Source organism: Anabrus simplex, chromosome 1 (assembly GCF_040414725.1).
Source record: "Anabrus simplex isolate iqAnaSimp1 chromosome 1, ASM4041472v1, whole genome shotgun sequence".
Lineage (NCBI taxonomy): Eukaryota > Metazoa > Arthropoda > Insecta > Orthoptera > Tettigoniidae > Anabrus > Anabrus simplex.
Window position 1 is genome coordinate 1,368,883,116 of NC_090265.1, and position 27,851 is coordinate 1,368,910,966.

The 27,851-nt window shown below is 40.3% G+C and overlaps 1 protein-coding gene across 1 annotated transcript in view; it reads left to right on the top strand.

The window, feature by feature from the left end:
- LOC136859161 (peroxidase) overlaps nucleotides 1-27,851 on the top strand; it is a 266,353-nt gene that overhangs the window by 112,471 nt on the left and 126,031 nt on the right. Inside the window, exon 3 of the mRNA XM_067138679.2 lies at nucleotides 13,157-13,451. Within this exon, the coding sequence (XP_066994780.2) occupies nucleotides 13,157-13,451 (295 nt within the window). The remainder of the gene's footprint in view (nucleotides 1-13,156; nucleotides 13,452-27,851) is intronic.

The following is a 27,851-nucleotide window of genomic DNA, read 5'->3' on the forward strand; positions in this document are numbered from 1 at the left end:
CCTCATTCCTATTGAGCATGTGTGGGACATGATGGGTCGACAACTGGCCAACCGTCCTCAGCCACCCACAACTCTGGAACAACCGACCCGTGTAGTGCAGCAAGCATGGGCCACAATTCCTCAGGATGCGATCCAGAGCCTTACTGACTCCATGCCTCGACGAATTCATCAAAGTATTGCAGCTCGTGGTGCGCACATCCTGTATTGATTGTTGTCCAAACTCGCGGTCGGATGGTGATGGTGGTGGTGATTATTGTTTAAGAGGAAGTACAACTAGGCAACCATCCTCGCGGTCAGAGGGACCTGAAAGTGTAATAATCGAATCACAACTGACAGACCGACAGCGAACCTACAGGTTACCATGGCAACGTGTCTGACTGCTTGCCAGCAGGGAAGTAACGTATTGCCATTTTCCTCATCATGCTTTTAAATTCGTGGTTGTTCCTTGGGTAGAAGGCAAGAGAGGCGTCAATCGGCCTTTTTGCGGGATATCGGCGAAATATCGTTGGAGGTTGTAACCGCCCCCGAATAGACAACATGATTTGACAAAATTATACGTTTTAGCCTGTAACGGACGGTAAACTTCGAAGATCCTTAAATTTTTCACTTTTTATCCCCGAAGAATATCGAAATAGGAAGGCAATTTTAATGATGGTGCAGACCTTCGGGAAGTCCTATCACATAACGGATTGTACAATCTCCGTTCAATTGGAATGATCTACAACCTTGGTCTTATGACTTTTTGTCGTATCTGTATCCCTTTTACGTTCGATTTTTCTCTATTAATCGATATTAAGTAAATTTGGACTTTCACATTCATAATTCATACTTTCAATCACTTGTAGGAAATATAGAATCAAAAACTCTTCACGAAAATTGGCCCACCCAGTGTGAGCCAAATGGTATGTATGTAGCTGTCACATAATTACCCGAAAAGTAATGCAATGTGAGATAATCTTACAAAACATTTATCCTGCTCAGCGTTTCTAACACAATCTGACCCAAGAATAGATGAGATATCATAGGACCAGCCATTTAGGCCACTAAATCCGGCGTCTTATGGTACAATTCTTTGTCGATATGACGTACGTTTAGCAGCAGTTAATCTGTAAATGAAAGTCTGCAATATTGTAAACATGCATATACTTTCGTATGTCGATCTATATATATTCACTGATGTCGATTTGTAGCGATCGAGAAAGGGTGTGTCTGCTATTGTAATCATTACTGCCCACACCGACTTTGACTTCCAGTAGGATCGGGATCCTTCTCCAACACCAGTGTAACTGGCATTAGTAAGGAAGGCATACCATTGTAATGAATAATTCACTTCTTGATTTGACTTGCAGAAAGCAAGGGAGCATCCGGTTTTGTTTAAAACTCCCCTACCCGATTATGTTTGGCAGTAGGCAAGGCTGCCTGTTATTATAAACAAATGTACTCATCTAAAATGTGACTGGCATTAGGCATAGTGGCCTGCTATTATGATGCAAAATCACCAGCTTGGTGTGACTGGCAGTAAGCTGGCTGGCAGTAGGAAAAGGGGCCTGACATGATAATGATAACTGCACAACTCAATTTCGACTGATAGTAGGGTAGTTGCCTGTCATTATAATAAAAACTCCTCAACTGTTATCTGTCTGGAATTAGGAAAGGGGGCTGCCATTGTAACGAAAACTCCCCAAATCGATTGTGACCGCGCAGGAGACAACGGGGCCTGCAATCATAATGTAAACTTCCTAACTCGATTGTGTATGGCAGTAGGCAAGTGAGCCTGCCGTTATATCACAAATCCATAACAAACACTTTACATTGGAAACAACGTATGGTGACCTCCCCATACTGTTTCCCGGATAACGCTAAGAGACATGTAATTTTAAAACAATGTTATTTACTGCATGTATAGTATTTACTTCGATATTTGAATACAATGTAGAATACGTAGCGAAGCGCGGGTACATTTGCTAGTACACTGAAGAAAATGGAAATTGTAACACCGAGAAGGAGTGGTGCTACATTGCTGTAATTGAACACGCAGGACAGGTGTTCGGTTGTGATAGGATTATTACACTTTCAGGTCCCCCTGACCGCAAGTTTGGACAAAAATCAATACAGGATGTGCCCACCACGAGCTGCAATACATTGATGAATTCGTCGAGGCATGGAGTCAATAAGGCTCTGGATCGCTTCCTGAGGAATTGTGGCCCATGCTTGCTGCACTGCACGGGTCAGTTGTTCCAAAGTTGTGGGTGGCTGAGGACGGTTGGCCAGTTGTCGACCCATCATGTCCCACACTTGCTCAATAGGAATGAGGTCCGGGTATCTGGCAGGCCATTCTATGGTTGTGATGTCGTGTAGAGCTTCTTTGGAGATGCGTGCAGTGTGAACAAGGGCATTGTCCTGCTGAAACATCCCATTAGCAATGTTCGCCATCATACGGACAACCACTGGATTGAGTACCCTATCAACGTACTGTCGAGCAGTCATAGTGCCCTCAACAAGCACTAATTGTGATTTTACATTAAAGCCAATAGCTCCCCAGACCATAATGCTTGGTGTTGGCCCTGTGTGCCTCTCGACAATAAGATCTGGGCGGCCCTCTCCCCGGTACGTCGGCGCACACGATTCCGGCGATCACTGCGGGCAAGACAGAAGTGCGATTCATCACAAAAAAGAGGACCTTATGCCATTCGTTGACCCACGTCGATCTTTCTCGACACCAGGCCAGCCTTACACGTCGCTGTTGTGGGGTTAATGGAACACCTTCTGCAGGGACACGGGCACGTAAGCCAGCTGCACGCAGGCGATTACCAACTGTTTGATGTGTAACGTGGGGTGCCACAGCTGCTTGAATTTGCGCTGGTGTTGCATGGGGTTCCATCCGGGCCATCCGAATGATGCGGCGATCCTCTTTCACAGTTGTCTGTCGCGCTGGGCCTGTGCCAGGTCTACGAGTGTGGGTACCTTCATTTGACCACTGCTACCATACACGTTGTGCCGTAGATGCCTGGCGGCCAACACGTGCAGCGACAGTCCTTAGCGATAATCCAGCCTCACACAGCCCAATTATCCGAGCCCTCTCAAACGGCGACAGTTGTTGATAGCGTGCTCTTCTCTGTCGTCGAGGCATGTTTGACGGGGAACACTTCACTGCACAGATTGCAAGTCAACTACGCTACACCAGAGTCCGTATACTGGAGTTGATTCCTCCGCGACCAATCACGTGCGGAGACCTGTAGCAACAATCGAATGGGTCTGAAACTTTGATCGTTTACATACCTATATGGCATCGTTCCATATCTTGAAAATCAACACAAACGACCAATGCCGTCATGGTGTTGCAATTTCCATTTCCTTAAATGTTTTATATCAAATAGAAATGTTGCTACAATAAGCTAATACTTACATATGAATTTCATTGTAGTGTTCGCCTTAATTGAGCTCTCAGTAAGTTTCCGGTATATAACCACTAATGCAAATATAATAGGTTGAATCACTTCTTTGAACTTCAACACTGCATGGTGTCGCTACACCCATCGTGTTGCAAATAGATTGATTAATTTAGTCTTCTTTGAGTGAGTGCACAATTTATTTATTAACATCTTTTTTTTTGCTAGGGGCTTTACGTCGCACCGACACAGATAGGTCTTTTGGCGACGATGGGATAGGAAAGGCCTAGGAGTTGGAAGGAAGCGGCCGTGGCCTTAATTAAAGTACAGCCCCAGCATTTGCCTGGTGTGAAAATGGGAAACCACGGAAAACCGTCTTCAGGGCTGCCGATAGTGGGATTCGAACCTACTATCTCCCGGATGCAAGCTCACAGCCGCGCGCCTCAACTTCATCTTTTAAGATACGAGTTAATTTGGAAGACAAATAAGAACGGAACATAGCTCACTTCCGAGCCTATATCTATGAAGTTTCTTTTGACGGATATTTTGCTGGCTTCAGTTAAACACAAATTTAATTAGTGTGCTACTAAGGGTATTTATAGCGATGTAGGGACTATATCTCCAATATACGCCTGTACCCCACAAAATTGTCCATGCGTAGAAGCTGCTCCATTACAACCTTTCGATCTCATTCCGTTTAAATTCTCTTTCAGTTTTGTTAAATGTTCAGTCATAGTAAAAGCTCGACCTGAACCTGCCATGTCATATACTAACACAAAAGCAAGGAAATCTTCCCTTAATGCCATTGATCCTCATGTTTCTTTTTTTTTTTTTTTTGCTAGTTGCTTTACGTCGCATCGACACAGATAGGTCTTATGGCGACGATGGGACAGGAAAGGGCTAGGAGTTGGAAGGAAGCGGCCGTGGCCTTAATTAAGGTACAGCCCCAGCATTTGCCTGGTGTGAAAATGGGAAACCACGGAAAACCATTTTCAGGGCTGCCGATAGTGGGGTTCGAACCTACTATCTCCCGAATACTGGATACTGGCCGCACTTAAGCGACTGCAGCTATCGAGCTCGGTGATCCTCACTTAACACATGGAAAAAACTAAACAACTGTTCTATTTTAGTGCTATCTGTTGTTTCATTTCTGAAAACTGAATAAAAACTGATTTTTTACATTTGAAACTATCTTGTTTTGAATCAAATCACCAAATTCTTGTATCAAGTCAGTCTGAATTATAAAATACGTATACAAAATGTTTCCACCACAGTGTTCCAAGTATGCTTTCAAAACTACATAGCCACTAATAATCCTCGAAAATTTCATCCATCATTCAGTATAGGTTCTTCAAGCCTAATACCTGCAGAATCATGCTGTATGTTGTCTGTCACAAAATATGACTGTCTATATAATAAAATTAACTAGCAGTTTTTACAGGATCCGCTCGCAAAGTGTTTTGTTATTCATTAATACCCCACGGATACAGTTGCAGTGTTTCGAGGTAATGAAATAATACACATGAAATGTTGGTGTAATAGAATGCAATATTTTATCACGAAGAGGAATTGAAAATTATGGAAGGCCTACATACGATTCAAGCAAATATTTTAAATAATCTAATACTAATATTACATCTTTAGAGGTGGGAATAAACAGAGCGAAGGAAATACGTCTGAAAGTAATCGCCCAATACGCACTATGGAATTGCTATGATGTATGACAGAGCAAAGACTACAACCTATAAGTAATAATTTGAAATTCATTTGTGGTACTGAGGTAGAATTTCGTGTGGCTATTTCTAGCCGAGTACAGCCCTTGTAAGGCAAACCCTCCGATGAGGGTCGGAGGCATCTGCCATGTGTAGGTAACTGCGTGTTAATGTGGTGGAGGATAGTGTTAGGTGTGGTGTGTGAGTTGCAGGGATGTTGGGGACAGCACAAACACCCAGCCCTCGGGCCATTGGAATTAACCAATGAAGGTTAAATTTTCCGACCCTGCCGGGAATCGAACCCGGCACCCTCTGAACCGAAGGCCAGTACGCTGACCATTCAGCCAACGAGTCGGACAACTGAGGTTAATTTTGCAGAGCGTAAATCGCTGGATTGTACCATACATATTCCTTGCTATATTAAGTTTCATGCTATTCGCTTGTCCGGTCTATCCGTCAGGAGTTTTGGTATCAAAAATGGCATCCACATATAAAACCTTATTATGGTCACTTTTGTGAAATTTCTACGACCCGACCGACTCATTTATGGGATTAAGGTTAATTTTCCAGAGAATAAATCGCTAGATTGTATCACAGAGCAAAATTCAGGGAAGTACCAACTTAGAGTTTAGTCCTGTAATTCTGTATGAAGTTTGACCATATTCCTTACTATTCTAGGATCATGAATTTAATGCGTCGAGCCTATTATTACTTGCTATTCTAAGTTCCATGCTTTTCTTACGAGCTTTGGTAACAAAAACGGCGTCAACAGACATATTATATAAACACATTAAAATAGAATCAGTATTATTAAAGCTGTTTAATGTAGATTTACTAGCAAGAAGAACGGGGAATTAATTAGCCCGCAAAGACTAAGTAACAGAATCACAGACTGGTGCCAACAACAGTTGATAATCAAAGGAGTCGTATCTTTGATGCTGTTCATGCTGTAAAAATACCGTTCGAAATATTAAATACTCCCTTTCTGAAGCAACATTCCCTGTGCGAATTAATTTATATGAAGTATTCGTGATTTCCTTAGCTTCTGGGATAATATTTTATTTCTAGGACCAAAACAAGTTCGTAGTTTCAACGTAACTGCAGATATCGCGTTCAAACTTACTAAACCTCCAGTATTACGTAGAGAAAAGCAGCAGAGTGAATTTCAGGAAGGACACCACAAAATGTTAATGGCTCGAGATATTCGTGGTGGTACATTTTAGTTAATAAAATTGAGGAGAAAATTACTTTTTATGGCACAGATCAAGAGTAATTGGCATAGCTTACGTAGTTAACGTGGTTGACGTAGTGGTAGTGGAGAAGTCGAAAATACGTATTGCAGTTTACGTAAAATCTAACATTTTCGTAATTATCATAAATTTAAATAAACTGGAATTTTGTGAACTGAATTTCTGTTAATTTTTGACATACCGAGCTCGATAGCTGCAGTCGCTTAAGTGCGGCCAGTATCCAGTATTCTGGAGATTGTGGGTTCGAACCCCACTGTCGGCAGCCCTGAAGGTGGTTTTCCGTGGTTTCCCATTTTCACACCAGGCAAATGCTGGGGCTGTACCTTAATTAAGGCCACGGATGCTCCCTTCCCACGCCTAGCCCTGTCCTGACCCATCGTCGCCATAAGACCTATCTGTGTCGGTGCGACGTAAAGCAACTTGCAAGAAGAAGAATTTTTGACATTAAGTTCGTTTTATTATATACGGTCTGGAAGTCAATCGAGATCATGCAACAATACTATAAAAGTGGTTCCCAGTTGCGCAGTAATAAAAAGATTAGTTTGTTAAAGAGATAACACTTCATCTCTTTATTGAATCAGGAACATAAACTGAAATTATTTGCTGCTGGTATTAAGATACGTAATTAAGAAAGTAGTATTGTTGATCACTCACGGTCAACAAAATGCATGTATGACCAAGACCTTTTGAAAATAACCGATCTCACCTGTGATAGACGAGTTGCTGCTGGTCTTCGAAGAGAGAAAAGACGCGGTGGTCTTCGTTGAGGACATTTCGCTGGCTTCCTACGTTGAGATATTGAACTTCCTTTGCAACAAAAAGCTTTAAATGAGTTATTATTATAATATTTTCCTTTACGAGAATTTCAGATCGTAGGCATCAGACCTGTGTACTTGCTATGAGATTACATACTGTCTGATAACCAGTGGTTAACACATCTGTAGCTCGGTAGACATTATTTTGAATTGCATCGAGCTAAGTTTGGGGAGGACGAGGCTACGCCATTTAAATGGTATTGTACCAAACGTTTCTTGAAATGAAGGAAAAGTACCAAAAACCATTTGGAGAATGATCAATGAGGCGTATGTCATCTCAATTTATGGGTACCTGTTTCTATTGCTTTTTTTTTTTTTTTTTTTTTTTGATGTCTAGTGGCCGAGAGTCCCGGGGCAACAGAAGGCCCCCCTACTCGTCTGTAGCTGCGGCGTTCCGAAGAAACGGAATAATCACTGGTCTCTATTTACTCTAGTGGGGGAAAAAGCAATCTGTCGTGGAGAAAACTAGTTCGCCACGTCAGAGATGAAAACCCCCTCTCCGCTATACTATTAGTTTTCTAATTTACTAGTGCTAGGTGGCAGGATCTTGTTGTTGCTGGTTATCTGATTTGAGGAGAAGAAGGCAGTCTAGTGAGGAAGGGAGTCTTGTCAGGGCTGGGAGTCTTGGTAGGGGATGACTGGGTAGTTTACTGAACAATCAATTGTCTGCTTGACATGGGTGGAGCTTGAGGGGATAGTTGAGTGTAGAGAAGACTTAGTAACAAATGGATAAGGGTGGAATTGTCGTAGCTGGTTGGTTGGACAGCTGGTGAGAAAGATGGAGGAGTGAAGTGATTTAGTGGTGATGAGGAATGGTTGAGATGTCTGGCGTGCCTGTAATGTGAACTGATTGCATCTTTGAGGAGGGGACACCCGTGGTAGGAGGCGGCGTGATTGCACCCGCAGTTTGCACACCTCGCCTGTAGTCGAGGTACCTGACAATCTGTGTGACGGTGAGGGCCGCCACACCTGTTGCATCTGGTAGAATCAGTGCACGTCGCAGCTGTATGATTCAGCTTAAGACAGTTATAGCATTGGATAACCAGGTATACCTCCACGTATGATTGGTATGGAATGTGAGGAACGCCCAATCCTCCAGTTCTGAGGACATGATCTATTATCACTTCACTATAACGACAAACGCCTTTTGTTCCCAGTAGTTTAAGATCACACTAACACATAGAATGTTTTCAGGGACGCAAGGATGAACAGAGTTGAGGCAGCTTAATTAAAGTATAGCCCACAATTCTACCGGAGAAAAATGGGAAGCCACGGAAAAGCAACTTCAAGGCTGCCGACGGAGGGTTCTACATCTCCCGAATACAAGTTCACAGCTACGTGAATCGAATCGCGAATCCACCTCACTTGGTACGGAAAATGCTTTCCACACTATCTGTAACAATCAGTGTCATATACTGATATGCTTTCTTTACAGTAGTGTTAAAGCTTGTAAAATTAATTCATATTTTAACAAGTGTTTGGTAAGAACAAGCAAACGAATATATTACGGACAGTTTGATTAAAAATTAATACGGGATCTTCTTCGTTAGACGTTTCAGAAGAACTAACATTCATAACGAACGTAAAATAACGGCCAGTAAATTCTAAATGAAGCACTGTTGTAGAAACCTTGTCAGTTTCCCAGTAGGCATGACTGAGCAATTCCCAAGAGCTTCTTCCGTGAAGTATACATGTAATAGGCAAGTTGATATATTACTGATAGTTCTGAAATACCACTTGTAAAACACAGTTGTAAAGAGTTACGTAGGCTGCTAAACTTCTCAATCCCGTCAGTAGAAACTCCAAGTATTATGATTCCGTAAAAAAATGTCTCCGAAGTCCATGGTGATTTGCCATTCTGGCAAGCGTAATTTAAAATACAGATCAGCTATAACAACTTGAGATTTGTAGTCGCTTACCGAGTGAACATTTTTCACATGAATTAGGTACGTGAAGAATTTTCAAAAAAAATTACTTTTTATTTTAAGCAGAATTAAAAAATACCGTCGAAAAATAGTGAAGAGCTTGTAGATGCACGTCTTTTATATACCGGTACTGCCTTATTATTTTGTGCCTATGTGAATCCTTCGGTATATTCTATGGAGACCGCGTAACGTAATATCCAATTCAAATTGCTTGAAGGTATATTGACTGCCATTTTAACTTGTATATTATGACAGTTGTCTACAGATACCACGTAAGTAAATGAAACTCTGAACAGAAGAAAGTTAATTATTATAAAATTTAACACTTAAATGTTTATCAAATGATTTTTCTTTGTACAATCTGTTTTAAGTTTCACCGACACAGATAGGTTTTATGGAGGTCATGGGATAGGAAAGGCCTAGGAGTGGAGAGGAAGAGACCGTGGCCTTAAATTAGATACACACCAGCATTTTCCTGGTGTGAAAATGGAAAAAAAAAACAGAAAAGCATCTTCAGAGTTGCCGACAGTGTGGCTCGAACCACTATCTCCCGAATGCTAGGTGATAGTTACGTGACCCAAACCACACAGCCATTTGCTCGGTGATCAACAGCTTATACCTGAAAGTGATACCATTAATTAAAAACACAATGGCAGGATTCATTCTTGAAACACATCATCACATTCTATCAAATCACACCTTCATTTTATTATTTAAAATTATATATGCGCCGTTATCTGTGTGAGGCCAGCTGACTGGTTTGTCGGTAAATTTGCGCTTACGCCATGATCCGGTGACGTCATCGGCTTTCGCAGAACTGTACTTGTATATTTCTTCTTCTTCTTCTTTTCTTCTTCTATTTCTTCTTCTTCTAGTATTTTAAAATGTTTTGGAAATTACTTAAAGGTTGTTTAATGAGCATTTAATGAGCTTGCTAATTTACGGGTACCTTTCCGTTACGTCAGTTTCCGCTGATGTCAACGCCTTTCGCAGAGCTGTACTTGTAGTTTTATTACTGTATTTATTATCGTATTATTATTATTATCGTACTTTAAACTATTTTGGTAATTATTTCGGAGTTGTTAGTGACCACTAGTGAATTACCAAGTTTAATAATTAATGGATTTTGAATTGTTATGCTTTGATGATGCGTGATTTAATTTACGTATATTAAAGAGTTGGGAAACGTTTAGTTGTATTTGATCGTTGAAGTAATTCTGGTTGGCTTTTATATAATATATATTTCTGTTGCCTCCTTTATAATATATGATTATCCATTATTTTCGTTCGTAATCTGCTTTCCCTCCAGGGTCGGTTTTTCCCTCGGGCTCAGCGAGGTATCACACCTCTACCGCCTCAAGGGTAGTGTCCTGGAGCTTCAGACTCTGGGTCAGTGGGATGACACTGGGGAGGATGACCAGTACCTCGTTCAGGCGGCCTCACCTGCTATGCTGAACAGGGGTCTTGAAAGGGGTTCGGAAAACTGGAAGGGATAGACAAGGAAGAGGGAAGGAAGCGGCCGTGGCCTTAAGTTAGGTACCATCCCGGCATTTGCCTGGAGCAGAAGTGGGAAACCACAGAAAACCACTTCCAGGATGGCTGAGGAGGGAAACGAACGCCCCTCTACTCAGTTGACTTCCCGAGGCTGAGTGGACCCCGTTCCAGCCCTCGAACTACTTTTCAAATTTCGTGGCAGAGCCGGGAATCGAACCCGGGCCTCTGGGGGTGGCAGCTATGCACAATAACCACTACACCGCAGAAGCGGACATCCATTATTTTCAATGTGTAATATTTTAAAATATGTGCTGATGTCTGTGAAATGGTGGGCGTTCACAGAATGCTGAGTGTCTGTTGTGTCTAATTGAGATTTTCGCTTTCTTTGTTGTGTTGTGGAAATTAAGATATTATTATTTGATCGTATATGTGGCATTTGAATTTGGTTCTTGGCGCTTGAGTTCATATATTCCTGATTTGAAGAATGTTAATTTTTATTTAGATTCCATTTACTGATTTGTTTCTCTAATATGTTGTTTGTTTTGAATGCTATTTTAAAACCCTGCATTTTCAATACGTTAGCTACTTTGTAGGTGTTTTTGTTTGCGAAACTGAGAACTACACACATTTATCGTTTTTCGGGTGGGCTTACTTTTGTATGTTATACATATTTCTTCATTACAGATAATTATGCCTTTCAGCTTTCAGTCTGCAAGCCTCTGTGAATTCACTAAATGCCGCCACAATTTTCTATTTGACAATTTACTTTACATCGCACCGACACAGATAAGTCTTACGTCGACGATGGGGTAGGAAAAGGGTAGGAGTGGAAAGGAAGCGGCCGTGGCCTTAATGAAGTAACAGACCCACCATTCAGCTCTTGTGAAAATGGGAAACCACGGAAAACTATCTTCAGAGCTGCCAACAGTGGGGTTTGAACTCTTCTATTTGCTATGTACTCTCCTCAACTTTTATACCTCTTAAATTTAAATAATTATAAACTGATTCTAACCATCATCGTCTTGGTCTCCCTCTACTTCTCTTAACTTCTCGATTATTTTCCTAGATAATCTATCCTTCTCCATTCACCTCACAAGACCCCAGCACCGTGGTATATGCATACAGTTTCATCAATCGAATTCGTTCCTAAATTTCCTTTTATCTCCTAATTTCTATTAACCTCCTGCCATTGATCTCACCTGTTTGTACCATCAATAATTCTGGCTACTTTCATGTTCTTTTCACACAAGGCAACTGCTGGTGCTGTACCTTAATTAAAGCAACAGCCGCTTCCTTCCCACTCCTACACCTTTCCTGTCCCATCGTGGCCATAAGATCTATCTGTGGTAGTGCGACGTAAAGCAAATAGTAAAAAAACAAAAAATCCTGTCTGTTACTTCTAACTAATTAATAAGATATCCTGATTCTACTCAGCTTTCACTCCCGTAAAAATAATTTCGTTCTGGAGCTGACTTCCTTCTTACAGAATAATTTTTATCGCAACTGCGAGCTCATTGCATCATTTTTGCTGCTTCTTGATTCAATCTCACTTACTACACTTACCATTCTGGGAAAATACACATCCTAAATACTTGAAATTATCTGCCAGTTACAGCTTTGTATTCCAACCTGACATTCGGTTCAGGTTTCTTACCTACTTACAACACTTCCGTACATGATGATAATGATGATGATGATGATAATAATAATAATAATAATAGTAAAAATTACAATAGTAATGTTTTGTGTTATGTCTATATTGTGTACAATTCTATTTTCGGTAGCTTAATTCATGTTTATTTTGCCACCAGTTTTTCGACTAGGAAGCGCGTAGCTAAGCCAGTGAGGTAGCTAATAATCGATTATTATTATTATTATTATTATTATTATTATTATTATTATTGATGATGATGATGATGATGATTGTTGTTTAAAGGGGCCTAACATCTAGGTCATCGGCCCATTATTGTTATTATTATTATTATTATTATTATTATTATTATTATCACTATCTTTATTATATTAGTTTTCCGTGTGGGTATTGTAGCCAAAGTGCAGACTTCTTACGCATACTTTCCATACGTCGTATATGAGTTACAGCGTGTAGTTGTGGTAGTGGAATATGTTATGTGTCATTTTCAGAGAAGTGTAGAGATAGTACCGACATCCAGCCCCAAAAACACTGGAATTAGTCATCCGCGATTAAAATCCACAGCCAGGCCAGGAATTGAACCCAGAAACCTTGGTGCAAATTCCAGTGTGCTACTCCTGAGTCAAGGAGGTCGAATGATAAATAATGAAAACTCAGCATTCAAGGACGCTGTAGGACCCTCATTTCCTTTTAACTCAGTCGCGGTTCCAGTTTTGGTCAGTGAATCGAGTTTTATAATAATATTGAAAATCACATCCATGTGTTATGTATTGGTATTAACCTGAATCTCCAGTAGGTATGGAATGTAGAATCAAGATTAAGCTGAAAGTTTCTTACCTGTATGAAATATCAGTACACACTAATATATTGCCTTTAACTCGCTCCCATCCCCCTATACATTGTATTATTTTGGGTTTCAGAGATTGCCACTGGCTTGGATAGATCGAGGACTGGTGTACTACTGCCACCACCTCCACCTCCAGTTATTATACCGGACTTCACCCCTCAGCAGTTGAACCAAGCTGCAGCAGTGGCTCTGGAGAGGATTCAGGAGAGAGTGCGTTTCGTGGCTCAACTCTTCCAGAACCAGATCGTGGTACAGCTCGGGACACCTGCAGCCTGGCATCAGGAGTTCTTCCAGACCACGAATGCTACCCTGGAACAAGGAGAAGAAGCACAGAAAAATGTGGAGGCAAGCGTCAGCTTGGTAAATGAGTGAGTATTTCTATGCACTCAGATACACTTTCTTAAACTCTTGAACGTTGATGTCCGTTAAGTAACGACAGAAACGTACACAGCTGTAGACTCAACAATAATTCACTCTGGAATTTTCAATGATAAACATGTTTGAAGTGATTTTCTTGAAAAGAATCGGAATCACCAACTCATAAACTAACTTTCTGAACAGGAGAACTTGAAATGTGTTTGTTAGAATGTTACCTCAATGATCGTCTTATGGAGTTATTGGGTCGAGGAGGAACTAACTCAGAGAACTTTAGGATCCCAGCGACACTGTCTTAGCACTGAACGAGAATAATATCCTGTGTGGATGATATTAGTAGAGAGTACGTCACGTCTCATATGCACACTGATGAATTCGAGTGTGCTATACATCAAAGGGACCGCTTAGGACTTGAGTTGGCGCCGACTATAGACTGAAACTAGTATTCATAGGTAACGTTCGCCGCATCGAGCTCTCACTTCACGACGCTTATTACCTAAGCTAATTTTGATTGAACAACACGGAAATACGCTGCTGGGCTAACCGGCTTCTGTATAGGATGTCAGACTGTTGCCCTGGCCCACCCGATCACCGCATTTTTTACCATTCGAAAATGTGTGGGATATGGTTAAACGACGGGTGCTGCGCTGAGACACAATGCCAACCACCAATGAACTGTGGAACCAGGTGAGTGCAGCATGGATGGTTATACCCCAGGACGCCATTCACGCCATATACACGTCGATACCTTCACGCATGGAACAAGTTATCAGTGCCCATGGAGGACCCAGTGCCTGCTAGGCAACAGGACACATGCTGAACCTAGGCGACTGAAGTGCTAATCGTTTCTGCAGAAAATACTAATGATCATGTCCTGTGAATATGAACTTCCTATCTATAGAGTTTCAAGGTGTTCTGTTTTTTATGAAAATGAATGTATATATTGTTATAGGGTGCAAAATCTGCTAATCCTAGTACAACATATATAACAGCATTTCTTTTATTCTATTTTTGTTCTTTAAATTATTGGATAACACTTTTACACCGAATTGAACATTGTTTTCAATCTTTGAGCTGCGATATATTTATAATGAAGTTGCACACTAAACTCATTTGAACGACAGTTTTGTTGATATTCCACGACATTTATTCATAATGGACCTTCTGCTGCAGCAACGCATTGTGTTCCTGGTGTACATTTCTGAATGAAATGACCAGTTCGGCAAATGTGTATACAGTATTTCACGTATTTCTAGGATCATACTTGGTGCACCATCATAAAATACAGATAATACAATACTCAATTCGCATTCCATGGAATAGCTAATACATCATATATACAAAGTCGTGTAGGTCTTCTGTAAGTTCACCATGTCCAATGACATCTTACTTCCATCGACATCTTATGACACAATATTATTTTATGTTCAACATATCATTTCACCCACATAGACGAAACAGCACATCAACAGTAATTTAAGTGAGCTGGAGCTTATGATACTTTGTACATTTACATAATTCAAATATGATCATCACCATCAACATCATCGGTAATATAAGTGGACACAGAGATACTAAACGAATAACTATGCTTCAGTTGTTATTAAAGGTCTAAGACATATCGTCTCAAAAATTAACAATACAATTATTACATGCGAATAGGGACGTACCAGCCCTATCCTATGCCGTAGATACCATGAGGTATGCATCTCTAAATATGCACACACTAAACCACCATGGTTACAGCCCTGATGTACTTGGGTCACCAAGCGACTGTTGCTCAGAAGAAAAGAAATTTACGAGACTAACGACGCTCTTCTTGGATTTTAGACGGGGTTCCCTTTCTAACCACCAGTTCCGCCCCGATTTTTCTCACATAGACCTCAAACCAACTATCAGGCACAGCTGAATATCCCTGACCTGGCCAAAATTGAACCTGGTACCACGCGGGCACCAAACCCCAGATTGTGGAGCCGGTGCTTTATTTTGTGAGTATACGTAATTAACTAGCTTGATGCCAGTTTTTGGCGTTTGGTATTTTGGAAATATACCTACATCTTTCAAACTTCAGAAGAGAGAATGTATACATATCATCGATGCTTTAAAACAACTAAAATAACCAAATAGTACCAAGTTTCCCTCCCTACCTGTGATAGACACTCTTCTCTCAAAATTGGTTCTAAATAACATTGATATCAGAGATATCGTTTAATTTTGGTTAAGAAAATATCAAAAAAATTATCAAAATATTTCAAAATTATAGCTGAGAAGGTTTCAAAGATATGTGACAGTGAATTTGGAAATACAAGTATTAAAATACGTGAGGAGTACAATTTCCTTTAATCGCAAAGATAAATCCTACCTACTCGAAACCCACACTATCTTTCTGCTTTCTGTCATAGTGAACGATTAACACATAAATACTGAATAGAAGGAAAGTGAAACTAACCTTTTCTACCACCTGATTGTACACTAAACACGCATTGAACACATTTAAAAGTAGAACACCATGAAGCAATTATCCCAGAGAATTTTTTTTTTTTTCGATTTGCTTTACTCTGCACCGACACAAATAGGTCTTTGTGGCGAAAATGGAACAGGAAAGGGATAAGAGTGGGATGGAGGAGGCCATGACCTTAATTAAGGTACAGCTCGAGCATTTGCCTGGTGTGAAAATGGGAGACCACGGAAACCCATCTTCAGGGCTACCGACATTGTGATTCGAACCCACTATCTCCCGAATACTGGATACTGGCCGCACTTAAGCGACTACAGCTATCGAGCTCGGTAAAAGTGAAAAATACTTCACGGACACTTTAGATAACAAATCACACACAGTTATCCCGATGAGGCCAGAATAGCTTGTACAGGATCTGCAGAGAGTCTGTTGCGGTCTAGCAGTACTGAAGTGCGCAACTCTTGTATGGAAACCAGACCTGGCCAGAATAATCCTGCTCAATAGGATTAATTTACAATCCATCTGATAGCACTGATGGATGTTTTCTCGCCTCATTGACACTTGATCTAATTTCAGACACACAAATAAGCACGTATATATACACTGACATACTAGAAGACATGGGATATCCGCCTATAATGTGTAGGGCTCCCTACCCGGGAATTCAGTATACAATAACTCGCATTCACCAGTTTATGGAAGACCTTTGGAGAGATTTTAACCCATGTGACTGAATAATTTTCCCAAAATTGCCTAGTATTTATATGGGCTTGTTCTTGCGTGTATTTGGCCCCTCCGCCACATCCCATGAATGCTCGATTCGGTTTTGCGTTGTTATCATTGAGTTTTGTGGATAGATGGACAAGTCGACCATACCCGATCCCTGTCATGAGCCCGAAACAATATCAATCGTTATTCATCGGACGAGGCCAAATGTTCCCAGTCCTCCAGCGTCCAATTAGCAACCTTACGAGCCCCAGTGAAGTATTATGTTCGGTGTCGAGCTGTTACAATAGTTACAATGGTCATGGTGAGTCTTGTGCTTCCATGTCCCATGGGAGGTAAACAACGTAGCAGCGATAATAGTAAAAATGAGAAGTTAAATGAGGAGCATATTTCCAAAACGTCCTTTCTCCAGCAGCTTCTAGTTTACAGAACTGAGAAAAATCAAATAGAAAATGTAATTTTGAGTTTGAATCTCTCAAACATTCTTCTAGTTAACTTTTATACATTCCATAATTCCCCACAGTCAAACTATGTATATCGTTAATTATATATTAATACAAGTGAGTTGGAGAAGGGACATTTTGGAAATATAGAAAGGATAAGAGACGTTTTGGAAATACATTTGAAATTATTTCTTATTAAACATGCAAAAACTTCACTACTAGGTAAAAGTGATGTGTACCAGTAACCAGCATAATTAAAACATTCAAGTTCAAGAATTCCACAGTAATCTAAAGCATCTAACCCTTAAGTAAATACCATTTATGAAATTATTAGTTCCAAGAGATTTAAAAACTTTAAATATATTTGAAAGTGGTTAAACAACATCCACGTTTTCCGTCAATCCCCCTTCACCTTCGGCTTCAGACGGAGTAGCTTCATTAGTGTCTCTATTAACAATGTCTTTATAGAACTTGATGTCCTGATTTGACTACTGCATAGATAACTCTTTACACTTCAAAACACTGCTGAAATGCGTATACTTCCGCATCTGCGGTAGTCTCTTCTCAGCATAGAGTTTTCGTTTCTTAACATTTTTCCTCCACTCCTACTCATTCCTAGTACGTTTCCTCTCTTTTCTCAAGGGGGTAGGAACTATTATACTGTTTTTCACACTATCTTCATTTGACTGTTTTTCTGCCATTATTTTGCGTGGGAACGAATGTAACAGTAAACACCTGACAAAAAGTATGTCCAAACTTATTAAATATACCAAACAATGTACGTAAAAACACTATAACTTAGCAGAAAACGCACACAAAGCACAAGGACCTGAAAGTATTATTACACCATAACCTGTAGTTAAATTATTTTCCTTCATCTCATAGTCATGCAACAATATCACCGCTACACAGTTATCTACGTATTTGCAAAGAAATTTCATAAAATGCTCGTTTTGCATTGCCTTTATATCTACTTGTAGTGGAGGATAAGAGCAAATACAGTAGAGACAATATGCGACAGCGACACTCAGCGAGATATCGAGGGACAGCTATTAGAGCTCCCTCTTGCGGATTGACCTGAGAACTATTGACTCTGTCATAAGAGCACGTGTATTTGTGTGTGAAGTTTTTGGTGTTATTTATGCGTTTTCAGTTAGTTGACATAATTAAATAGTAGCGTGTGTCATTCCTTGATATCTCCTCTCAACATGATGGGAAAGGTATGTGCTGTGTTTGGCTGCAGTAACTATGAAGTAGAGAAGAATGCGCAGTCTTTCTTCCGTTTCCCTCGTGACAAGAAAATGTAAGTAATATTGTGTTTACATATACATTCTTCCAGTGGCAAAGAGATTTTTATAATACTTCATAACCTTCTGACCTGCTCGACCCGTATTTTAACTGGCTTAAAATATAATACGCATATTTTATTGTATAGTGCAGCAGTTAACCTTGACCTAGATATACCTGTTCCCTTAACAAAGCTGCAGGTTTAGTGTAAGTATACTTCCGCTAGATAGTACCACGTATATAAATATTATTGAATGTATTTGTTTGATCCGAAATTTCGTAACTATTAAAAGGAAATACGCGATGCCTAAAATAAACTACTACAATTATCGAGAATTATAATTCTCAGGGCTTGTCACTCATGTCGCACATCATATAATGAATCTGAGTATAAATGTTTAGAAATTTTTTCAAGCCATGAGCGCGCCATCTTGACAATTGTATGTGTTGTTTTCATGGTTACAATGATCGTAAAAGTGGACCAAAATATCGGCACTAATAACATCAGTGATCCTACTACTCCATGATTTGATAGAAAATATTTAAATTATGGGTAACAGACTCCGCAAAATGCTAAAACCTAAGCCAGTACGTAAAAACGGAGGCCCGTCGGCAATCGCTGTTCGCTGTACTACGAAGATCTCCGGGTCTATTATTTTTATACTTCACTCCCTTTCCATCCCCGCCCAAAATGTCAACAGTTAGAAACCGTCTTGGTTCAGTTCTGAGTGCTTCTTGTGTGTTATCGAAGACAAGTTAAGAACCTAACATAAATGACATGGTGGCTAAGATTCAGCAACAAGTTTCACACTAAAGTTGAGAACGACATTTCACATAACGTCCTTCGGCAATATTAGTATTTTTGATTTCTATATCCAATAATACTCAATGTCGAAGTGTGTTACAATGGGCGCTTATTATTATTATATTTAAACAAAAATAAATTTAGGTATTCTTAAAACTTACATACTAAAACGTGTATTTTTGCGGTATTGGCAAAGTACGACCGTGGGACATGCAATGAAATGTATTATTTTACAGTGTATATGTAAGAACATATTATGAAACATAATTTGTAATTAGGGATGGAAGTCAGGGGTGGGTTGGGAGTGAGTTCGTTGTAGCCATTCCAAAGGAAAATAACAAATGGCACAGTATATAGTTGAGAAAAATAAACCAAACTTAAAATGGCACACTGGTTGGAAAATGTTCGCCATCCCTGGTCTGGATGATTGACTGATATGGCCTTGTAATAATACTCAACTTGGCTTAGCTGTGTTGATACTACTACACGGCTGAAAGCAACGAGAAACTACAACCATAACTAACTCCCGAGGACATGCATGAATGAATGTACTGATGATGCTTCCTCCCGGGTAAAATATTCTGGAGGTAAACTAGTCCCCCATTCGGATCTCCGGGTGGGGACTACACGAGAAGGAGCGATCATCAGGAAGATGGATACTGACATTCTGGGAGTCGGAGCTTGGAATGTTAGAAGTCTGATTCGTTGTCGTAGGTTAGAGAATCTGAAAAGGGAGATGGATAGACTAAAGTTAGATGTAGTTGGTATAAGCGAAGTACGTTGGCAGAAAGAACAGAATTATTGGTCAGGCGACTACCGAATTTTGAACACAGAATCCAACAGGGGAAATGCAGGAGTTGGTTTAATAATGAACAAGAAAACAGGGCACCGGTTAAGCTACTAGGACCAGCATGGTGAAAGAATTATTGTCGTGAAGATAGACACCAAACCAATGCCCACCACAATAGTGCAGGTCTATATGCCTACTAGTTCAGCGGATGATGAGGAAATCGAAGGAATATATGACGAGATAGAAGATTTAATACAATATGTAAAAGGTGACGAGAATCTAATTGTGATGGGAGACTGGAATGCAGTGTTAGGCCAAGGACGAGAAGGCAATACAGTAGGAGAATTAAGACTGGGACAAAGGAATGAAAGAGGAAGTCAGCTGGTTGAATTCTGCACTGATCATAATTTAGTCTTTACCAATACTTGGTTCAAACAACACAAACGACGGCTGTATACGTGGATGAGACCTGGAGACACTGGAAGGTAACAAATAAACTTCATTATGATTAGGTAGAGATTCAGAAACCAGGTGTTGGACGGCAAAACTATCCCAGGAGCAGACGTGGACTCTGACCACAACTTGTTGGTCATGAAATGCCATCTGAAGTTGAAGAAATTGAAGAAAGGAAAGAATGCAAAAAGATGGGACCTACACAAGTTGAAATAAAAGAGCGTGAGGTATTGTTTCAAGGAACATGTTGCACAAGGGCTAAATGAAAAGGCTGAAAGAAACACAATGGAGGAAGAGTGGATAGTCATGAAAAAATGAAGTCAGTACGGCTGCTGAAGAAATGTTAGGAAGGAAGAAAAGATCAACTAAGAGTCAGTGGATAACTCAGGAGGTTCTAGACCTGACAGATGAACGACGAAAATACAATAATGCTAGAAATGAAGACGGCAGAAAAGAATGCAGGCGATTAAAGAATCAAAAGGATAGAAAGTGCAAGGTAGCTAAGGAAGAATGGCTGAAGGAGAAGTGCAAGGATGTCAAATGTTGTATGGTCCTGGGAAAGGTAGATGCTGCATACAGGAAAATCAAGGAAAACTTTGGAGAAAGGAAATCTAGGTGTTTGAACATTAAGAGTTGAGATGGCAAGCCACTTCTAGGGAAAGAAGACAAAGCAGAAAGGTGGCAGGAACATATCCAACAGCTGTATCAAGGTAAAGATGTAGATAATTTGGTTGTGGAACAAGAAGAGGCTGTTGATGCTGATGAAATGGGAGACCCAATTTTGAGGTCAGAGTTTGACAGAGATGTGAATGGCCTAAATAGGAACAAGGCACCTGGAATTGATGATATTCCCTCTGAATTACTGACTGCCTTAGGAGAAACCAGCATGGCAAGGTTATTCCATTTAGTGTGTAAGATATATGAGACAGGAGAAGTCCCATCCGATTTTCGGCAGAATGTTGTTATACCTATTTCCAAGAAAGCCGGTGCTGACAGGTGTGTAAACTACCGCACCATTACTTAAGTATCTCATGCCTGAAAAATTTTAACACGTATTATTTACAGAAGAATGGAAAAAGAAGTTGAAGCTGAGTTGGGAGAGGATCAATTTGGCTTCAGAAGAAATGTAGGAACACGTGAAGCAATCCTGACTTTACGTCTGATCTTAGAGGATCGAATCAAGAAGGACAAGCCCACGTACATGGCATTCGTAGATCTAGAAAAGGCATTCGATAATGTTGATTGGACCAAGCTATTTAAGATTCTGAAGGTGATTGAGATCAGATACCGAGAACGAAGAATTATCTACAATCTGTATAAAAATCAGTCTGCAGTGATAATAATCGAGGGCTTTTTAAAAGAAGCAGCAATTCAGAAAGGAGTGAGGCAAGGCTGCAGTTTGTCCTCTCTCCTTTTCATTGCTTACATAGAACAGGCAGTAAAGGAAATGAAAGAGGAATTTGGAAAGGGAATCACAATCCAAGGAGAGGAAATCAAAACCTTGAGATTTGCCGATGATATTGTTATTTCATCTGAGATTGCAGAATATCTCGAGAAGTTGCTGAATGGTATGGATGAAGTCTTGGGTAAGGAGTACAAGATGAAAATAAATAAGTCCAAAACAAAAGTAATGGAGTGCAGTCGAACGAAGGCAGGCGATGCAGGAAATATTAGACTAGGAAATGAAGTATTAAAGGAAGTAGATGTATATTGTTACTTGGGTAGTAAAATAACTAACGATGGCAGAAGTAAGGAGGACATAAAATGCAGACTAGCACAAGCAAGGAAGAGCTTTCTTAAGAAAAGAAATTTGCTCACTTCAAACATTGATATCGGAATTAGAAAGATGTTTCTGAAGACTTTCGTGTGGAGCGTGGCATTGTATGGAAGTGAAACATGGACGATAACTAGCTCAGAAAGAAAGAGAATAGAGGCTTTTGGAATGTGGTGTTACAGAAGAATGCTGAAGGTGAGACGGATAGATCGAATCACGAATGAAGAGATACTGAATCGAATTGGTGAGAGGAGATAGATTTGGCTAAATTTGACGAGAAGAAGTGATAGATGATAGGACACATCTTAAGACACCCAGGACTTGTTCAGTTGATTTTTGAAGGAAGTGTAGGTGGTAAGAACGGTACGGGTGGACCAAGGTATGAATGTGACAAGCAGATTAAAACAGATGTAGGATGCAATTGTTACGTAGAAATGAAATGTTTAGCACATGATAGGGTGGCATGTAGAGCTGCATCAAACCCGTCTATGGACTGATGACTCAAACAGCAACATATTTGAATATCGTACCTAAGCCTTGTGTGAGTTTGTGTTTGGTACTCTCTCTCTCCGAGTATCTCTGTATCTGCAGTGTGTGTGAGGCGTTATCACCTTGCTTAACTGAGTGAGCCGTCACCATCCCATGAGTATGAACGGAGAATCTTTATTTGATGTAAGTGTGGTTATCTCAATATATCAATGTATATTATTGCACTAACCTGAGTGGTTAACCTGGGCTTTCCTTAGCGGCGCGTATACTGAAGAAGAGCTTTTCGTCATTTAGTGACTTCGAGTGCTGAATGAGGTGTTCGAAATGAATTTTCCTATTCACACGAGTCTAGCCGCAAAACATAATTAGATCGTTACCATAAAACTTCATGTAGGAATGTTACTTTACCTATTCCTAACTTAATACAGTTATTACTGTACATTTTCAGCGTTGAATGTACGCTACTCATCAAAAACCTTAAGCAGAGAGGAATTTCTTGTTCTTTTCTTTGCCAGTGGTTTTTCGTCGCACCGACACAGATAGGTCTTATGGCGACGATGGGACAGGCCTAGTAGTTAAGTCCGCCATGGCCTTAATCAAGGTACTGCCCCAGCATTTGCCTGGTGTGAACATGAGAAACCACGGAAACCCATCTTCAGGGCTGCCGACAGTATGATTCGAACCCACTATATCGCGGATGCAAGCTCACAGCCGCGCGCCTTTAACCGCACGGCCAACTCACCCGGTTATTTCTTGTTGTAATATGGAAAACGTTTCGCTCAATGACTCATGAGATGTTTCGAATCTCTGAAGATACAAACACTGCAGAAATGCACCGAAAGACGTGTTGGCCTACACCCTTAGTTATTTCCTTCCCTGTACAGTATAGTGTAGAGCCGAGAATGTCTTTCAAACCCTCGTCATCCCAGACTCACACTGTGCATACGGGATAAACGCCAAGGTATGGAAAGGATTAGTTCATAAATTCCCTTTGCAGCGACATACACCTTTACTACATCACTCCTCTCCAATTATCAGGTGTCCCGACATAATCACTCTTTCCGGAAAATGCTGATCAGTATTTCTAAACTCCTCTTGCCAGAGGGTAAGACATAAAACAAACAGAGTATAGCACGTTTTTCAAGGATTTTTACTGATTTCATTATTTCTGTTCATTTCATTCTCCCGTTGCTTCCAGAAGACTCATCCACTGCCTGACGTTAAATATCTAAGCAATTTGCATATTTCCACCATCACCCTTGTAGATTTAAGGCATTCCACATTTTCATACATGTGCTTTATTTTTCATTATATCTGCCAGGGGTCAGAACTTCAGAGCGTGTGTTCGTGACTACGGTTCCTACAGCTGAATCTGGTATCGCTTCCACAGATTGTGTCAAGCTTTTCACTGTAATGTGTCACTTATGATCGCCCTTTATCGATTTTCCTTCTCTTCCAGCAGTAGTAGGATTGTGAATCCTAGGGTGTATTTCAATCTCGGACGATTCTAGGAACTGCCCTCTGTGTGGCCGATCCACTCATTCTTTGAAGGATCGGACGACGTGCTTTCACATTTTGAACAAGCAACTGCTGCTAGCTGCAAAAATGCCCCCAGTTTATTAGGTAAGATAGGGGTGTATTCTGCCCGAAGGCAAGTCCGAACCTCCACAGAGATGTGCTTGAGCCGGAGTTTACGTACGGTACGGTGGCCGATTCCTATCACGCCCCTCCCTTTCCTTACCCCCCGCAAAAAGCGCGTGGTGAGCCATCCAAATCTTGACCACGCCCAATGTTGTTTAACTTCGCAGATCTCAAGGGATCCGGTGTTTCAACAGGGCTATGGCCGTTTGCCCCAGTTTATTGAGAACGCGAAAATGTATTTCACCGAGCTCGATAGCTGCAGTCTCTTAAGTGCGGCCAGTATCCAGTATTCGGGAGATAGTAGGTTCAAACCCCACTGTCGGCAGCCCTGAACATAGTTTTCCGTGGTTTCTAATTTTCACACAGGAAAATGCTGGGGCTGTACCTTAATTAAGGCCACGGCCGCTTCTCTCCCACTCCTACACCTTTCCTGTCCCATCGTCGCCATAAGACCTATCTGTGTCGGTGCGACGTAAAGCCACTAGCAATAAATAAAGTAAAAGTATTTCAATGAAGTGAGAATCTCATTGTCACGTTACGTACGTTGGAATTTAGGAAGTAAAATTCAAAAGATCATTTAAGATTGTTCAAACACATATGCTGAAGATCCATGACCGTGTCATTCTCTGTCATTCAGAAAGCTAATCCAGTACACCGCAGCAGAGCACCAGGGAAGTGCTGGAAACCCAGTCGAGCGCGTGGTAGGTACAGAACTATGTGAAAATAATGGCAACTTTAAAAAAATACACGAATTACAACAACAAAAGATAACATGTATTTTGAAAACAATGGGCAGTAACAAAATCGATAGTATTTAAATCGAAAGAACATGTATTGAAAATAGAATTGAATGTTCACAGAAGAGATTACAGAATTAATTAAATCGGCCACAGAAAATTAGAATCGAATAAAACACAAGCGTGTTAATTTAAAACATTTCCTACCAGCGGAGATGCCTACAAAAAAGGAATTACTCTAAAACAACAAGTAGGGAACGGGAAAAGGGGAAGCCGGGGAAAGAGGTCAAATCCTGCATCAGTGTTTTATTTCACTTAAGCAATATAGAAGCAATGGAGCACAGTACATTGTTTAGAGTTTGCTGAAGTAAAATAGAGAGCAAGTCCTTGTCCACATGTTTCCGCACTATGTCTTCCACAAAAATAATTCTTGAATAATTTATTAAGTTCTCACAATTGAAGAATGAACGTGATATAAGATAAAGAAATGAGAAAGAGTTGAAATTAAAGCATGAAGGGCAAAACGGGAGACAAGCTCCCTATGTTCAATGCTCAAATAGACTTACACTTGGCTCCCACCTAGCATCTCACGGTAAAGAATTTCAGATGGGCGGAATTAAAAGAGTACGTGTTCAAACACACACAAGGCCGAAGGCCCTCTGCACCAGACCGATATCGAAGCCGGACTGATTTTAGAGCTTCATATTTTTCAGGGGGCGGGGGAGGGAGGCGAAGTCCACTACATCCCCCACCCCTCTCCGTGGCAATCGACTCAATCTACATTGCCTCCGACATGTTATTAATTTCTAGAAGAAAAGAGATAGCAGGTAAGAGTTGGAAACTTATTACAAGAGTATCTGCATGTTTGCACGTCAGAAGCGTTACCAGCCAAGGTTTATGTAATAATAATAATAATAATAATAATAATAATAATAATAATAATAATAATAATAATAATAATAATAATAATAATAATAATAATAAGTTGTTTTGTTTAAGTCATCAGTCCATAGACTGGTTTGGTGCAGCTCTCCATGCCACCCTATCCCGTGCTAACATTTTTATTTCTACGTGACTATTGCATCCTACATCTGCTCTAATCTGCTTGTCATATTCACACCTTGGTCTACCCCCACCGTTCTTACCACCTACACTTCCTTCAAAAATCAATTGAACAAGTTCTGGGTGTCTTAAGATGTGTCCTATCATTCTATCTCTTCTTCTCATCGAATTTAGCCAAATCGATCTCCTCTCACAAATTCGATTCAGTATCTCTTCATTCGTGATTCGATCTATCCATTTCACTTTCAGCATTCTTCTATAACACCACATTTCAAAAGTTTCTATTCTCTTTCTTTCTGAGCTACTTATCGTCCATTTTTCACTTCCATACAATGCCACGCTCCACAAGAATGTCTTCAAAAACATCTTTCTTATTCCAATACCAATGTTTGAAGTGAGCAAATTTCTTTTCTTAAGAAAGCTCTTCCTTGCTTGTGCTAGTCTGCATTTTATGTCCTTACTTCTGCCATCGTTAGTTATTTTACTACCCAAGTAACAATATTCATCTACTTTCCTTAAGACTTCATTTCCTAATCTAATGTTTCCTACATCACCTGCCTTCGTTCGACTGCACTCCATTACTTTTGTTTTGGACTTATTTATTTTCATCTTGTACTCCTTACCCAAGACTTCATCCATACCATTCAGCATTTTCTCGAGATTTTCTGCAGTCTCAGATAAAAGAACAATATCATCGGCAAATTTCAAGGTTTTGATTTCCTCTCCTTGGACTGTGATTCCCTTTCCAAATTTCTCTTTGATTTTCTTTACTGCCTGTTCTATGTAAACATTGAAAAGGAGAGGGGACAAACTGCAGCCTTGCCTCACTCCTTTCTGGATTGCCGCTTCTTTTCCAAAGCCCTCTATTCTTATCACTGCAGACTGATTTTTATACAGATTGTAGATAATTCTTCGTTCTTGGTATCTGATCCCTACCATCTTCAGAATCATAAATAGCTTGTGGTCCAATCAACATTATAGAATGCCTTTTCTAGATCTACGAATGCCATGTGCGTGGGCTTGTCCTTCTTGATTCAATCCTGTAAGATGAGACTTAAAATCAGGATTGCTTCACGTGTTCCTACATTTCTTCTGAAGCCAAATTGATCGTCTCCCAACTCAGCTTCAACTTGTTTTTCCATTCTTCTGTAAATAATACGTGTTAAAATTTTGCAAGCATGAGATTCTAAACTAATGGTGCGGTAATAATAATAATAATAATAATAATAATAATAATAATAATAATAATAATAATAATAATAATAATAATAATAATAATAATAATAATAATAATAATAATAATAATGTTATTTGCTTTACGTCCCACGAACTACTCTGTTACGGTTTTCGAAGACGCCGTGGTGCGGAAGTTCTTTTACGTGCCAGTAAATCGAGCCAGGATCGAACCTGCCAAGTTGGGGTCAGAAGGCCAGCGCCTTAACCGTCTGAGCCACTCAGCCAAGGTATGTGTTGGGAAGGTGGTGTTTCAGGGAAAATCACACAGGTAGAAGAAGAAAGAGACTACATGTAATGCCTGACAAATTTTGATAGCACATGCAATAGGTTGTGGTCTTTGGATAAGTCCAGGTGTTTCTTTTAGTTGAGAAAAGGTATCATGAAACAGCCATGAGCCATAATCTCACCAGTCCAGTTATCAGGGGACCAGTCCGTCTGGGCACTGCCATAATTATTGTGGAGCCATGTGGAGCAAAGCGCCGCCCCGTTGGG